Source organism: Ammospiza nelsoni, chromosome 1, assembly GCF_027579445.1.
Source record: "Ammospiza nelsoni isolate bAmmNel1 chromosome 1, bAmmNel1.pri, whole genome shotgun sequence".
Classification (NCBI taxonomy): Eukaryota; Metazoa; Chordata; class Aves; order Passeriformes; family Passerellidae; genus Ammospiza; species Ammospiza nelsoni.
Genome location: NC_080633.1, coordinates 100,413,197 through 100,429,351, shown reverse-complemented (window position 1 = coordinate 100,429,351; position 16,155 = coordinate 100,413,197). Strand labels below are relative to the sequence as shown.

At 39.0% G+C, this 16,155-nt stretch overlaps 1 protein-coding gene and 1 long non-coding RNA gene across 2 annotated transcripts in view; both read right to left on the bottom strand.

The window, feature by feature from the left end:
* Positions 1-536: 536 nt before the first annotated feature.
* LOC132076103 (uncharacterized) overlaps positions 537-16,155 on the bottom strand; it is a 772,278-nt gene continuing 756,659 nt past the window's right edge. Inside the window, exon 2 of the long non-coding RNA XR_009418873.1 lies at positions 537-656. This is a non-coding gene — a long non-coding RNA (uncharacterized LOC132076103). The remainder of the gene's footprint in view (positions 657-16,155) is intronic.
* MC2R (melanocortin 2 receptor) lies at positions 1,556-2,576 on the bottom strand. The gene has a single exon (XM_059482327.1). The coding sequence runs from the start codon at positions 2,574-2,576 to the stop codon at positions 1,617-1,619; it is 960 nt and encodes a 319-aa protein (XP_059338310.1). The 3' UTR covers positions 1,556-1,616.

Below are 16,155 nucleotides of genomic sequence, written 5' to 3'. Positions count from 1 at the left end.
CGCCTCTCTTGTGTCCTAGTGGCATGGGGGGGCAGGTGCATCCAGAGAGTTCTGCCTCTGATCCCCAGCCCAGAGGGGATGGGGATGAAGCCAGGGGGCGGATGAGAGACAAACCCGATGTATTGCAGAGGGAGAGGGCACAGTTGGAGGAGACCATAGCTGGTTTGCTGTGGGAAACAAACATTCCCAGACCCGAGATGAAGATTCTCGGGGCAGCTTCTATTTCCCTGCTGCTGGCATGCCTCAGTGGTTTAGGGGAAAGGAAGCGTCTCACTACCCGTGCTGCCATTGTGCTGGCAGCAAGGCTCAGGCCCGTAGGAATGCAGAGCCTTCCTCATGGGTTTGGCCTGGGATGCTGGGCTCAGGAAATTCCTGGGCCGGGCCCGCTGCGAGGCCTCTTGATGTTTCTAGGGGTTCTGGTTTGTCCTACCGGTCCGGGTCCCCCTGTGTGAGCCAGTTTTGGGGTTCCTGGTCCAGTATGGGCCAGGGCCCCCAGGGCCTTTTCTTTCTCTGGCATTGCTTTGCTTGGCTGCTGCTTTTTGCTTTTCGATCAAAAAAAAAAAAAAAAAAAAAAAAAAAAAAAAAAAAAAAAAAAAAAAAAAAAAAAAAAATTAAAAATTAAATAAAAAAAGATTGAAAATAGGCGGGCAGCAGCTCTGAAGTGCTGAAGCACTGAAGGGCCAGAAAAGGACATTCTAAAAATTGTTCAAATTGTTTCAAATTGTTTAAAATTGTGTTATGCTGTTTCAGGACCAAAAAGGACTCTCAGATGTCCAAAAGAAACAACTTCAGCTGATGGACTGTTCCTGAAACTCAGCTGCATGGACTTGAATTCTCTTTGCATTGTTTCTTGCAATTTTCTTATACTGTAGGATTGTTTTAGTGAATTATTAGTATTCTATATTTTATAGGTGAAGGAATTTCCTGTTCATTCCACATCAGCATTTTTCTTTTATTTTTATACAATTTAGAAAGGTGAGATGTCGCAGACATTTCTCCACAGAAATCCTTTTCTTTCATATTTCTGTGTCTTCGGGAGCCAGAGGCCCCCGAAGAGAAGGTAAACAATTATTATCAGCTGCTGTGGAATGCAATAGGATTCACCTTGATTGGCTCATTTTCTATGTTTATAATTAAGGGCCAATCATCAGTGCAAGCCAGGGGACTGAGTCCCTGGACACAACTTTGTTGTGGATTCTTTTCTATCTATTCTTAGCTTAGCTAGCAGCTCTGCAAACCTCTCTCTATATTCTTTTTAGTATAATTATAATGTATTATATCATATATTAATAAATTCAGCCTTCTGATCAAGATACAAGATTCACCGTCTCTCTCTCACCAGCAGCGACCCACTCAGGCCGCTGTAATAAAGACGTTTAGATTTTTTTCCTTGAATGAAAATTATCAACAGAATTAGCTTAGTGTGGAGGTCTGGTTGACAAAGATTTGTGTGCTTACTTATTTTTTATTCATTATTTGTTAACTGAAAAATCTCTGGCAGTATGCTACAAGCATAGCATTACTTTGGGTGTAATTGTTGGTATTTTTAACTCTTCACACTGATGTTGCACAGCACCCCATAAATGCTTCCATAATTTTCATTTTTGATGAAGTGTTCACCAGTTGCAGCTTGACCTGGGACAATAGAACATCTTCTTAAATGTACTCCGCAACTCTGGGCTTCGGAATGCAAAAATCATAGGGTTGATGATGGCATTGCACATGATGAGTGTCCCATTCACATGGAAAATGGACATGTAGCAGGCACAGTAAGGGTTGTGTGGGCAAAACCTTGCTAAGAGGATGTGAAGAACAAAGGGGGCCCAACAGCAAAGGAAAACTCCAAGGAAAATAGTCAGCGTGATGGCGCCTTTCATGTTAGTTCTGTGATGGATGGTGCTGCTGGGCAGTGACGCGATCTTTTTGGCGTGAGAACGAGCCAGGAGGAACATGTGGATGTAGAGGCAGAGTATGAAAAACATCATCAAAGGGAAGAGGATGGTGAAGGGAATGACTGTGGCTGCTTCATAGGAGAAGAGCGCGATGGCAACGCTGCTGGCGGCACAGAACGCCCAGATGATGGCCAGGATAACCAAGGCCCTCCTCAGTGTCATGATATTGTGGTACCGCAGAGCGTAGAAGATAGTGATGTACCTGTCTGCTGCTATGGCCAGCAGGCTGAAAATAGACCCCAGCAGAGACAGAATGAACATGGAGTCCATGGCATCATCCAGTTTTTTCTCGAAGTCTCCGTGACGTGTCAGGTATCCCATTTTGCACAAGATGATAAAGATGTTCTCCAGAGTTTTGTACAAGCTACCTAACATGTCTGAAATGGCTAAACTGCAAATGAAGAAGTACATGGGCAAGTGTAAATTCTTATTTCTCACAACAGCAATGAGGATAAGTAGATTTTCCAGTATCCCAGCAGCAGCAACAGTGAAAAAGACTTCCTCTGGCACCACAACCTGGGTGCAGTCAGTGATATTTAATGAAAAATTGCTTATGTTTTCAAGGGATGGAATGCTTGTCTGCCCTGGGTGTTTGATTAAGTTGTAAGGTCTCTCAGTGCTCATTCTTCTGGTCATGGAAAGAGTCTAGGTTGCTTCTTTTTCAGGTTTGGCTTTATTGTGAGGCTGACCTGTCAATCAGACCATTCTTCTTTTGATCAAGGCTCTGTACTTCATCTGGAGCAATTTTAAGACTTAACTGAAATGTCTGGAATTTCTCCTACAATAAGACATGTAGAAACATAAATATCAGGAAGAAATTGACCACACATATGAGGCAAAAATAGATATTTGAAATATCATGAATTGCAGTTTAAAGCACATCTATAATCATCATAGAGAAAAAAAAAGATTAAATAGGAGCTGTTCAAGGCTTCATTAAACCTTAAAGAGAATCAAAGTGTAAATTCTCTTTTAGCTTCAAAGTGATTTTAAAAAATGTGTGTAATTTTCTTTACTAATGTGCATCCCACATTTACTGAAACTAACCTTACAGACTTGAAGAGTTTGGCAATCTTTACTGGCCCAGCTGTTTGCTTTGAGAAAGCCTGGCAGTTCTCACAAGATTTTCAGCATTATTAGACACAAATAAAACTAATGCCACGATAACTCTTGTCATACAATAACATTACATTATTGTAATAACATAACAATAACATTTACCTTCATACTGTTGATGGTGTAGTGAAATGCCCTCAATTTAAATGTGAACATTAGAAAATACTGATGGATTTAGAGGCATATTAGATGTTAGTGAAAGGCTTCCTTTTAATTTAGATTGAAACTGTCTTTTGATTCCATGAAAGTATTTCTAAGATCTGAAGTACAACTTTTTCTTGTCTGTATTTTACAACTATCTAAAACCCCAAATATTATTTCAGCATTGGGATGATGTTTTCCTTTTCCCATAATGATCCTAATCTAAACTACATCCAAGCATATAGGAATCTTTCCAAAAGAATGGACTTTTTACTCTTTACATTAATGTATAAATTGATATGATATTAATTTAGCTTGGATATGACCCATAAATGATAAGAGAGAATTTTTCTTCTTGTCATAGTCAATTTGGGAAATACAGATGCAATTTTGGTATTTAGAAAGTCTCCTTTTTACAGATAATATTTTCACTGAAAGGGTTGTCAAGCACTGGAACAGGCTGTCCATTGAGTCACCATCTCATGAGGTATTTAAATGAGGTATGGATGTGACCCTTAAGGACATTGTTTAGTGGTGGACTTGGCAGTGCTGGGTTAATGGCTGGACTGAATAATCTTAAAGGTGTTTTCTAGTCTAAATGAGTCTAAAGTTTCATGATTCCACCTCTGTTTTTAAGTTTAAACCAGCTTTCTTTGACACTTTCATATCAGTAAATCTTGAAATTTCTTTGGACATTTGTTCATAATCAGGGTTGCTGAATATTATAATACACAGTTACTGTTTCAAAGGGAGAAGTTAAAAGTTTCATTTATTTTGTATACAAACAAGGCTTGGAGCACCAGCCATCACAAATTTGATGAAACTAGAAGCATTCAGAAGAGTACCCATACATATCTGAAAACACGGGCTGAATGAACTGTATTGCACTGCAGCATGTGTAGACATTCCCAAAGATAATTAGGCTGGCATCTGTCAGTATGTGATGGAGGAGTTACTAACAAGAATGAGAAACTTGACAATGTCTTTGTAATGATATATTTTTCCTATTCTCACCTGGAGCTACTGTCACAGTTAAGTTTAATGATTTCTAATCTAGCACTCTGTTACCAATTTTCACTCTTTATAGGAAGTCAGCACAGACACTTCAGACAAAACTTCATTTCAATAGGATTTAAACAGGAGAATCAGCTAGCAACATTTATTAAGTTGCTATTTTCTCAAAACTGTATTTCAAGAATGCTTCTTTGCTGATATAGTCATATTGCTGAAATAATCTACCAGAAAAACATGAAGTTTCCTTCGCTGAAAAGATATAATATTATGAATTGCATGGTATATTACATCTGATGCTTATAATTTTACAGTAATTTTGTTTTAAACTAAGAGCAGAGAATTTATAAGAGCTTTGCTGGATTTACAATAAACTGAATAATTACATCACTTAATGTTGTTTTCCAGCAATCAATAGAAAGCCAAAAAAAGATGATCTTGTTTCAGAGATTCTCATTTCAGCATGTATACATGGCTACTGCACAGTATTCTATTAGGGTTCCATCAAAGATCTTGTCCATTATCTCCTTTTCTGATGCTTCAGCATGGTGCACAGTCATATTTCAATCTCAGATATCCCAGACAGAAATATCTGTGTATTCAGTGTTTAACATGGGTCATCAGTGCTTGATCTCTGCACAATGGGCATTATATCATACATCTGCAGTAAGTGCCACAGTTACAGGACTGTTTTCACTGCTACTGATCTCCCAGGTAGGGTGCATTGAGTAGTTTAGTGGTTCTAAGGAACAGGCAGACTACACATGGGAGGTAAAGCTGTTGTGAACATGGTGAGTAATATCAGTGGTACTCTCAGAAAAATGACTCTGGGCCCCAGCACCAAGAAGCCCAGGGTGAAGAAGGACCACTAGGACTCCACTGAATCCACAGGTAGTGACTGTCTTCTGCTTGATCTCTCTCTCTCTTCCCTCCTTGCCCTTTTGTATTTCTTTTTATCTCTCTACCTCACACATGCTGTTAAATAAAACCCACACTATTACTTTGTCATGTGGTCTTGTCTTCACCTTCACTCAGGCAGAGGCTTCTTTCAATAATTGGATTTTAACAGTGTCTTAAAAGGTAATGGGAAAAGAAGACACTTAGGAGCTTGGGTGCATATTTCTACTGTCTACAGAAATTAGAGCTGAGGTCCTTTCACACAAGTATAAAAGGTGAAAAAAAATGCTCTGGTATTAACACTTGTGTGTTAATACAAAGAGTGTTTGGATGCAACAGATTTTCTCTCCCCTGTCAGTACCTTGACAGTTTGCTTTGTACTGTCCAGATGAAGGGTCCATGACACTCACTCTCTGAAATATCTCAGATTTATCTTTTGCAGGTACCTGCAAAGTCAACCTTTCCCAGCTAGTGCTTACATTTCAGAATTATTAAAAATAGGACATTACAATTTTAAAATGAAAAATACCATATAGGACAATTCTGGTTTTCCTGGCAATCAACAGCTGAATCATTTGGATTTTACCTTTTTTGAGGTCATTCATGGTGTAAGAATAAATCTGCCTGACTGTAGCAAGAAATGTAAAACTGTCAAAAAGCAATAAATGACAATGAAAAACTTAAAAGCTGAAACACATTTACATATCTAGCTATATAACAAAATCAGCAAAGAATTCAACCCATTCTTGTTTAAATTAGATCCTGGATGGAGAAATCAACAGCTCAGTAACACTGGATATTCAGAAACATTATTTATCTATCAGGATGCAGTCCCGTGACCTGGTATAATGGGCCATGAACTGATGGCAATACTAAAGTTACAAAACATGTATATATTTGTAGTACTGTCATTCATCAATTTGTATTTGTTTGGTAGCTATCTAAAGGAAGATGAAGCAGAAGACTGGGAGAATGGAAGCCAGGACCAGAAACTATATTGAGAATATTGTACAAACTTAGGAAACAAGTCAAAATCAGATTACCTGACAATGAATGGTAATCACCACGGTTATGGTGTGGCTCCTTATGATGCTCTTGTTGCTTGAAAAGCCTGTATCATGGTTTGACGCTGGCACAATGCCAGTGCCCCCATGAAAATACCTTCCAAACATTCCTCCTCCCCTCAACCAAGTTCCCAATGCATCACAGTAAGACAAAACCTTAAACTCCCAATTCAGTTGCCATCTCTCTGATCACCAACTCTCAGTCCATCACCACCCTTCAGATAATCAATCCTCAATTCATCAAGAGCAGAGGAGTCCCTCTTGTGCCATAGGCTTCCCCAGGAAACACTGTTGGAACCTCGTGTGTTTCCATGTCACTTGTGGCACTGCCCAGAGAACATTTGCCATCGTGACATTGTCCTTCCATATCCAGGGCTCTCACAACTGCACATGGACCAGAGCTGCTTCTGGGGTTTTCCTTTTAAGGGTGCTTTGTCCTGTTCCAAAAAGAGCACAGTCACTCACCTTCAGGAAAACTGTCCCCCCCAGATTTCACCCCCTGGGGCCGAGGGGTACCAACACTGAACCCTCTTGGCTCTGAGCCATTGCCTCCCCCTGGATGCAGTCTCTCTGTCACAGGAAGAAAACGGGTCTGTCCATGGCTATATAAGAAAAGTCCAGCCAAAGGCCACTCCATCATCTCCTGCCACCTAGAATTCTTTTCAACTTCTCTCAGACATCTTTCACTTGCACAAACTTGCATCACACTTGCCCATTTCCTGCCATTCATCCCTATCTCTCTTCCCATTCAGCTCCAGGAGGATCAGCATTTGTGAGGTTTCCATCATGCAAGAAAAGGGTTAAAAATCTCAGGCTCTGCCTGTCCAGAACTCCCACAATTGCCCTGCTGGGCACCTTCTCACTGCAACCCCCCTTCTCCTTCTCAGCCAGCCTCTATCAAATTTCAAGGTGACACAGGCACAGACACCAGCACACTCTCTCTCTCTCTCTCTCTGTCTCCTGGGGGCTGGCTGCTCAATGTCTCTTGGTACTCCTCCACCCTTCATCCTCTTCCATCCTCAGGGTCCAGGCCCACCTCACCCAGCCGCAGCAGCTGGGCAGGGGAGAGCTCTGAGCTCTTTCACCACCAGAACCCAAGAGAAGTTTTCCTGGGAGTTCTCAGAGGCGTATCCACGTCCCCAGTGGCCACACCAGGTGCCAATATTCAAATCTGAACACCTATTGGTTTGACCACAGCATCCCAAAAAACTCACTTCTCAAACCACGACAGCCTGTTTGCACTGGTATGTAATACACAGCTAAAAGCCAGCCCCAGTTCTTCAGCTTGTGGCAAGGCAGAGAATACCCTTGAAGATGCTGGGAACTCCCAGTGCTCCAGAGCATTAGCCTTGGGCACAAACCATAACTCTCTCCCGTGTGTCTTGTGCCCACTGATAACTAAAATACAAATTTCTCTGCAGTAGAAATACAATGACTTAGCATCTGAAAGGTCTGGGAATAATGGGTCTGGTCTTGACTTTTTTTTTAATTGGATGAAAACTTAATTCACTGAATAAATAAATAACACCTTTCCCTTGGTGCCAAAATACTAAATAAACTGGCCAGGTCAGCTGCAATAGCAATAAAAGTAATTTCAGCTGTGAACTATAATGAGAAGATACGGTTAAAAAATTATATACCTTAATTCTGTATAATTTCCCAGGGGCTTTTTTTTTGCATCTATTATTGTTTTAATAGCAAACCATACTTCCTTTTATCATAGAGACCCCAAGATGTATTTGCTCTCTAAATAGCTGTAAGTAAATAAAACCTGAAAGGGTCCTGAGTAGTTTCTTCAGCTTAGGACTGCACAAAACAGCTGTGATAACAAGCCAATTATATAGAGCCAATGATTTATTTCAGAACCATGAAATGTATGAATTCCTGGTTCTATATATCTAATTTTTTTTGGGAAAAAAAGTAATTTGGAAGGAATGCAACAGAATAAGGGAATTGTGTATCAGACATAGTGTAAGTAGTGTATTTCACAACCCACTCAGTATATAAATAGGTGCTCATTTGTCTCTTGAAATGCCATAACCTTCCCTCAGTTCTCCAAAGTCTCCAATGTACTAGCACTTGTTTCTATGCCTTTATCTCTAGCTAGCTCCAAAGGTTTTTCACTGGGACACCAGGTAATCTGTTCAGGTTTGTTCCCCTTGCCTGGTGCAGCTTAGAATGACCTCCTTTGTCTGAAAATGCCAGCCAAAGTCCCACAGACAGGAGCAATGTATTTTTTCAGTCACTCGTGTTTAAGCTGTTGCAATTTTGTATCAAGATACATTTGACAAAAAACTAGTGACAAATACCTTTTCCCTAGTTTCTAGCTTTTCTGGGAGTACCAAGCATTTAAGAAGGAAACAAGCCACTCAAAAACATGGATGTGGAGGCTTTAGCTTTTAAAGCTGTAAAACAAGAAAATGCAACATTTTTTCTCTTTTTTTTGGGCTTTAGTAAGTAGGCAATGGCTTTCATGGGCACAAGAGGGGCTGGACTTGTTATAGGCAGGTGAGTTATCAGGACAGGATGATCCCTACGTGAGCTAATGGGAATTTCTTTTTGTCTGCCAGCCTGGCTTAACCCTGAACAAGCAAGTTAGTGAAAGAACACATCTAGCCTGATCCTGCCTTACCCTGCACATAGTATGGTTCTTTACAGTCATTAGAAGTAATCGTGTCAGAGGAATTACTCTAAAAAATACAGACTCCTAAAGGCCCTGTCAGCTTCTCTATTTCCTGTAGCTTTTCTGTCTGTCTCAAAGTATAGAAAATATCTCGCTCACTTCTAGGTTGACCATGCTTACGGTACCTCAGCATGGCCTGTACAAAAGAATCCCAAAAAGAAACCTGCCTGCTTGAGGAACAGTAGCAGATCATAAGTGAAACATCCTCAGCTGTAATTGTTAAACTCTTGAAGAAAATAGTTTCCTCAAATGACCTTGATTTTAAATCTTTCACCATTTATTAAACAGAGCCAAATGGTGCAGAAAGCATCCAAGCAAGTTGCTAAAATTTAGTGGCAGCACAGTTCTTTGATATTGTTCCTTTATAGGGAATCCTTCTGAAAGCATTGGTATCTCCCATCAGTAACTGGGATGGTAAAAGGGTGCATATCTGATAACCTTCTTTCCTGTAAAACTAAGAAAGTCTATATTTTAAATTAGGCATTATATGTTCAAAATTTTGTTCAGCAAACGCTGAACAAAACAGTGGCTGTGATCGCAAAAGAGTGATGGCATTAATTTCCATCCGTCAGAAATCAGATTTTTTCACTTCTCAATGGGAAACATTTCAGTTGCTGACATTGAGGTAGAACAGAAAGATCTCTCTCCAGGGAAGAAAACATGAGTTTCTCTTTCTGCTTACTGCTGTAGGTACAGCTAGGAAAAAGTACCACGTGGTCACATTTCATTGTTCTCTTGCTAGAATTTGTATCTTCTCATCAAAGTAAACATATTTCTTATGAAAAACCAATTGATACCAGAATAGAGTACTGGCAGCTTTGATAGAATAATTTTCCTTTAAAGTATTTTTATCCTGTTTTCTTTTATTTTTTAAAATTACAGTGTAGGTTAAATAATGTCAAATAAGGGTATGTGAAAACAGTGATGAAAATTGGAGATGCTAAGACACCTGGATCTTCATCACACAATCTTTTGAAATTTTATTAACAATTGCAATTAGTATCCACTCTATATCAGGTAATTTATTCTTTTGCTTTGATCTCCCTCTAGTGTTCAAGAAAATAGTGTCAGCCAGGTATTAATGACTGATCAGAGCTATTCTAATTCTTCACTTGCGTGGACATTACGTAACATTGTGTTTCCTAATCTCGAGTTCATGAACTATTATCAGGCCTAGATAAACTTTTTTTTTTTGTGCAAGGGTGTTCACTGCCATGGGTCTCAGTGATTTATTGCACCAGGATAGTGAGTGTATGTCCCATATGATTTCAATGTTGCTACTTTCTTAGAAAAAACTTCACATTGATTGAGATGGCACTTTTTGAAGAAAAGCAAGGAAGCAAAAAAGGGAAGTGTGTATGTTTACAAGTTAAATACATTGAAAAATATTGTTGTATCTAAAGCTGTGCATATACCAATTGGGTTAACTACTACCAAAATTTCACTCACATAATTACAACTGTGGCTTCCTTTTAAAAATACTTTCCAGAGTGAAATTAAGGTACAAATCATAATTGCTGAAATTTTAAATGTATGACACGTGTGCATATGTTGAAGAGACTTCTTTTTTCCTGCTTTTGAAAACTGTATAAAAACATTTTCTGACCAAATCATAATCTGAACGGACTGGAGATCTTGCAAAGATTACAGCTGAAAAAAATTTGAATGTTTGGTTTACTTCTTATGGGTAATTCTTTTTTCCTTAGGATCAGCACCAAGGTAACACAATTATGTGTTTGTTTTATGAATAAGGAAAAATCAGGAAAGATTTTCTTATTCATATTTGAGTTTAGGTATATTCACTATGCAATGATTTTGTTGCAAAAAAAAAAGTAATAAGGCATCTAAGCTATGCAGAAACAAACTGATCAGGACGACTTCTCTCCCTGTCATGTGAGTGTAGCTTCATGCAAGACGTGCATAGCTCTGGGTGTTTCAGCAAAGATACTGGAAGCAGGTAAAGTAAAAAGGATTAAAAAGGATGGACTGAGTTCTTAATATCCTTAACAAAATAAATCTTTGCAGTAGCAGAGAGGAAAAAGGAATTATTTAGGATACTTATGAATGAAATGGCAAGAACCATTAAAAAGGCAGAGAGAAAAAAAATTAAATCTGAAAATCCTGAAAATCTAGGAAACATTTTCTAATTGATGAAGTCCTTGTGGCAGGATCATTTTTCACATACAATTTCTGAGTCTGTAAGCTATGCTGTTAGCTGAGGTGCCTGGAACTAAAAAAAGATGCATAAAATGTTGGAGGTTTTGTAAAGACTCTTGTTTTGTAACAAGGTATAAACACAGAATGTTAACAGATTCATTAGTGCGCTTTATTTCACAAAGTCTTTAGTGAAATAATCTTCTTCATACCAAGTGTGTGGACAATTTATTGAAAATGAGTAACCTGTAGAGATTAAAGCTAGGACCTGTACAAAATCAAGGACTGTAAATATATTAATGCACTTCTCACTGGTGTTCTGCTTCCTTTTTCAGTAGTTACACTTTGGAGCAACCTTCCCACCAGTGTAGACAACATGCTGTGCCCTGGGGAGGGGGAACTTCTGCAATTCATTTACTACACAGCTATCAGGGAAGGGAGTCAAATTGCAGTGGAGGTTTCCCCTGTCTTTACTGCTGGACAGTACATGGGATCATGAGAGTTTTTTTTCTGAAATATGTGGAGCCTCATTCTCTGCAAAGCTTCTGTTGCTTTGCAAAGTTGAGATACATGAAGAAATACAGCTATTGTGATATACTAAGAAATAGAATTATTAATCAGTTGTAATTTTTACAATGCAAGCTACCTAAAGAAAAAAGCCACAAAAGACCAAACCAAACCAAGCTTGCTCTGCCTGATGCAGGTAATTGCTTTGGAAGTGGTGTACTTATAAACTTTGGTCACATCCTTCACCCTCAGATCATTTTGATGTCATTGGAGACACTTGGTGCCAAGCTACAGTGATCAGTGCCTACTAAATATGTTTCTTTATTAAGATTATAGTAGAAAAATGCATGTTTCTTTGAAACAATAGTTATTGTGCCCCAGACTTTGTAGCTGGCTTTTATGACACTATTCTTTCCTATTTGCTTCCAGAATAAATTAATTTTAAGCCTATAAAACTGCAAAGTTTTACAAAGAATGAAAAATTATATTGGATTTGAACACAGGGTGAATCGTTCTTTGGGATCGTTGTAAAATCAATCAAGAGGCCTTCAAGTGACATTTCTGGAGGCCATTGCTCTGTTTTTACACTTTCCACTAAATCACTGTTTGCCATTAATAATGCCCCACAAAAATGTTACCAACAAGCATTAAGGAAATTTTCTTTACAAAAAAGCATTTACCATTTAATTAAAAGGAACTCCTGTGTTTCTGCTCTAAAGAAAGAAGCGCCCCTAGCTACTCTTTTAGGAGCCAGCCATCTTTTTCTCTGGCTGTGCTTTCTCCAATAGTTGCAAACAAAATAATAGTCAAGGTAGATGGTATCATTAGAATAATATTTAATATTTTTAAATGACAGAAAACAAGGGTGTGGATTTATAGCATATAGCCTGTTGTTTAAATGCATTATCTTATGGTATGTATTAGCTATCTATTTTGAAACAAAAACATGAATCAAAAATACAGGAGCTTCTTTCCTGAGAGCTACTTCAAAGTGCCATCGTGCTTTTTGTCTTGCCACTGAATGAATATTTTTACATCCATTTATACTAAAAAGTAATGTAACGTAGTGAAAAGACAATGATTAAAAAGATTAATTCAATAGATAGTTATTTTCTCTGGGAAGCTTGTAGAAAGGGGGCAGGGTGAAAAAAATATCTCTTTTAGATTTGTCTTTTCAGAGCCATCTTTGTTCCTTATGCCTGGGAGGGAGAATGAGTAGGAAAAAGTGTGAAAGGACTCATATCTAAATTCTCTAAGACTGTAAAAATCTACTTGCATTTGGAGTAGCGGCCACATAAAGCTTTAGTCTGATCACATCTTGGCATTCAGTGCTGCTGTGGGTTCTGCTATGGGTGGAATTAAACAAAATCTCATTGCAAAAGGTGTGCTGTCATCCAAAGCCACCTCTGGAGAGGTGTGGGAGATTTATGCAGATACCTAAGATTAGGTAATTTTAGCCTGTTTTTCTCATGCACATTCCATGAATGTGGAACTCCTATGGCAATGACACTTTGGCAGAACAGGTATTTCCACTTCTACACAGGTATAACAGAATTAAAGGTACATATAGGGGATGTGGATGTGTGTGCATGTGGTGAAATTTGCCTTCTGCTTCTGGTCTTAAATAGTTAACAGGGAAAGTCAAAGGATAAATAATAGTTCTGGTTCTCTACAACAACGAGTTTTAAGCAGAGACATTTTTCTGCCCTCATTTGTGCTAAACTGCTTGAAGGCAGAGACTGCTGCTGTTCTCTGCCTTCCTCTCTTGTGTGCTGCTGATTGACACAGGATTAAGCATCTAAAAGTATTGGCAATTAGAGTGCAGCAAACCACACAGTCGTCTGAGAAATCTGTACCTGTCAGGTACATCGGTGGAATTATTCAATACTTGCACTTGAGCAAGTGAGAACAGAATTTGGTCTCCCTGAATAGAGTGAATACAACAAAGCCATACCTGGCAGGTGTAGCCCTCCTCAGATAATTCCCAGTCCAGACTCAGAAGACCACTCATTGATGACCAGCTAGAAAGTCTCTGAGGGATGTGTGGCCTCTGGCTGACACAGTGAAAAAACCCAAAACAGTTGAAGCAGGCAAAACAGTAAACAAAAGATAAACATTCCAATAGAAGTTTTCCTACTCTATAACTTAACTTCTTCCATTGGTAAAGAGGATAATCTTACTCAGTCTTCATACAAGAGGCATAAAACCCTTGCCAAAATTTTGCTTTAAAGAAGAATGACTGGAAGATGAAAGATTTCAGGGAACATTAGGATATATGGCACTTCATTCCACAATAACACTGCATATTTCTAATTTCTCCAAGGAGGCCCAATGACATTAGATATATTTTGTAAACCTCCACTTACCTGATAAAGAAACCACTTGTGAGTCAGTTTGCTGGTAGTTCTGGGAGCAAGATTATTTATAAAGGAAATGAAGCCAACACAGCCTTTGCGTAAGGGAAAGACTGGAACATCTAAATCAAAGAGGACGACAGTTGTTTCATTGGCACAACCTTGAATTAGAATCTCTTTAAAATAAATCATCCACTGTCTCTTGAAATATTTATGGGAAAAAAAGAAAAAGCAAAAACTGCCCAGTCAAAGGGAAAATATTCTGTTTCAGATGGATTTTCTTGTCAGCTACCCCTCTTTATAACCTCCCTTCCTAATATTTGGAAGGAGGAGTGTGTAAATCACAACAAGACCATGGGCTATATTATAAATAGTAGTTAAACACTCAGATAAATGGTTGAGATGGTGTAAGATGTTTATTGCCATCAAGATGTCACTGTCTTTGTTTTCAAACTGTCATCTCTACTAAAGACACATCTGGTAGCTGAACTGAAAAGTTAACATGGTAGAGAGAACTCAGCAGCACTAAAATCCAACTGTACTAGTCTGAATAAATACGAGTGATCATCATGGAGATACATAATTTAGGTTGTGACGGTTAAAAAAATGTACTGAGCTTTAACAAAATTCCATGAAGATGTGGTTGGCCCTATTACTGAAACAAATGGGAAGGAATAGCATAAGTGAGCTACCCGAGGGAAAGACTTCACATTTGGATCTATTAAGTAGCAATTAAATTTCAATGCCCAAAAGCAGAATTATATTCTTAGCAGCATAAACCAAGTAATTTTTTTGCTTCCAGGCTACCTAAGGAATTCAGGCTCAAGAAATGAGGCTTTAATTCCTCTCTGTGCAGCAGAGCTGGTAAAAACATAAACTCCCAGCAATTAGCAGTTTGACAGCTTCAGTGAGAGTCATTTGGATCCCTGGAACATAACGACTGGTGGAGAAAAAGCTTAGTAACACATGCAAAGGGAGGGGACCTGAAAAAAATAAAAACCTTCAAAAGAGGAAGGTATATCCATCATCTGAGTGTCCTTCAAATTTTCAAGGAGAAAAAAATGTGTCTCACTCTTACTCTTCATCCTCAGTTTTACACAGGTTTGCTTTTAACTTCCTTTTCTTTAGACCAGTTGAACCTGCTGAGTGCCATTATGATCCACAGAAATAATTAAATAGAATAAAGAAGACAGCTGGTGTCACAGGAGTGTAGAACATTTGTTTACTTTTTTTTTACCTGCATTGTGCAGCATTTGAATAACCTGCTTCAAATATAGCTGGTTATGGTCCTTGCAGGCGCAAGCTTCAGGAGTACTCATTCTTTATATTGTCAGGCAGAACTCATCCTATGAACTCAGGTTCTTTGCACTGCTTTGTGCACAAAGACACTCATTAAGTGCCTCAAAAGTTGTGAAGGCCTTCACTCTTTGTGCTGTGAATTTCTGCTCTACCCTAAGAGTGCAATACACAGCCTAGCAATATACTGTATGCACAAAAAATTTTGTACCGTAAGCTGTGATAAATAGTTAATAAGGAAAAGTCCATAGATTCAGGCTTGCATTGTAATTTGGTTACAGAGAAAATAAACACACTGGAGCCACAGAGAGTGCTTCATTCAGCTTTGGGCAACAAGTAAGTTTGGAAGAAGTCTGAATTGAGAATGAAATGTAGAGTCAGAACTCAAAATAATGATGTTTAGACAGCGAAGCTGTGGATGCCCCATCATTTGAAGTGTTCAAGGCCAGGCTGGATGGAGCTCTGAGCAATCTTGTCTAGTGGAAGGTGTCCTTGCCCATGGCAGTGGGGTCAGAACTAAATGGTCTTTAAGGTCCCTTCCAACCCAAACCATTCTGTGACTCTATGTAAAATAAAGACATCAGCTCAGCACTCCAGCATGTCCCTGCTAGCATTACAAACACAGGGACAATGTGAATGTCACTCCAACCAGCCCAACAAAGCTGGGACTGTAGATGTACGGGGGACAGCATCATGCCCTCGAGTTCCACCTGCAGCTCACAGAACTCTCAGCCTCCAGGATCACACTGAGTGCAAAGCTGGAGCAGCAGGAGAGCTTGGGATGCATTTCCTGTACTTCCAACCTGGCCACAGAGGCTCTCTGCTGCTCAGCAGAGGTGTCTGATGCTACGGGGAAATGCAAAGTGAATGCTTGAGCATGCACATTTGTGAGAAATAGGAAGGTTAGTATTTATCAGAGTTTTATTCTGAAAGGTGCTGTGGGCATTTAGAAAAGGGATCAGAGGTGAGAAATAAATTAA

Coding starts and splice junctions, on each gene's coding strand:
- MC2R (XM_059482327.1), bottom strand. CDS start 2,576: ATGAGCACTGAGAGACCTTACAACTTAATCAAACACCCAGGGCAGACA.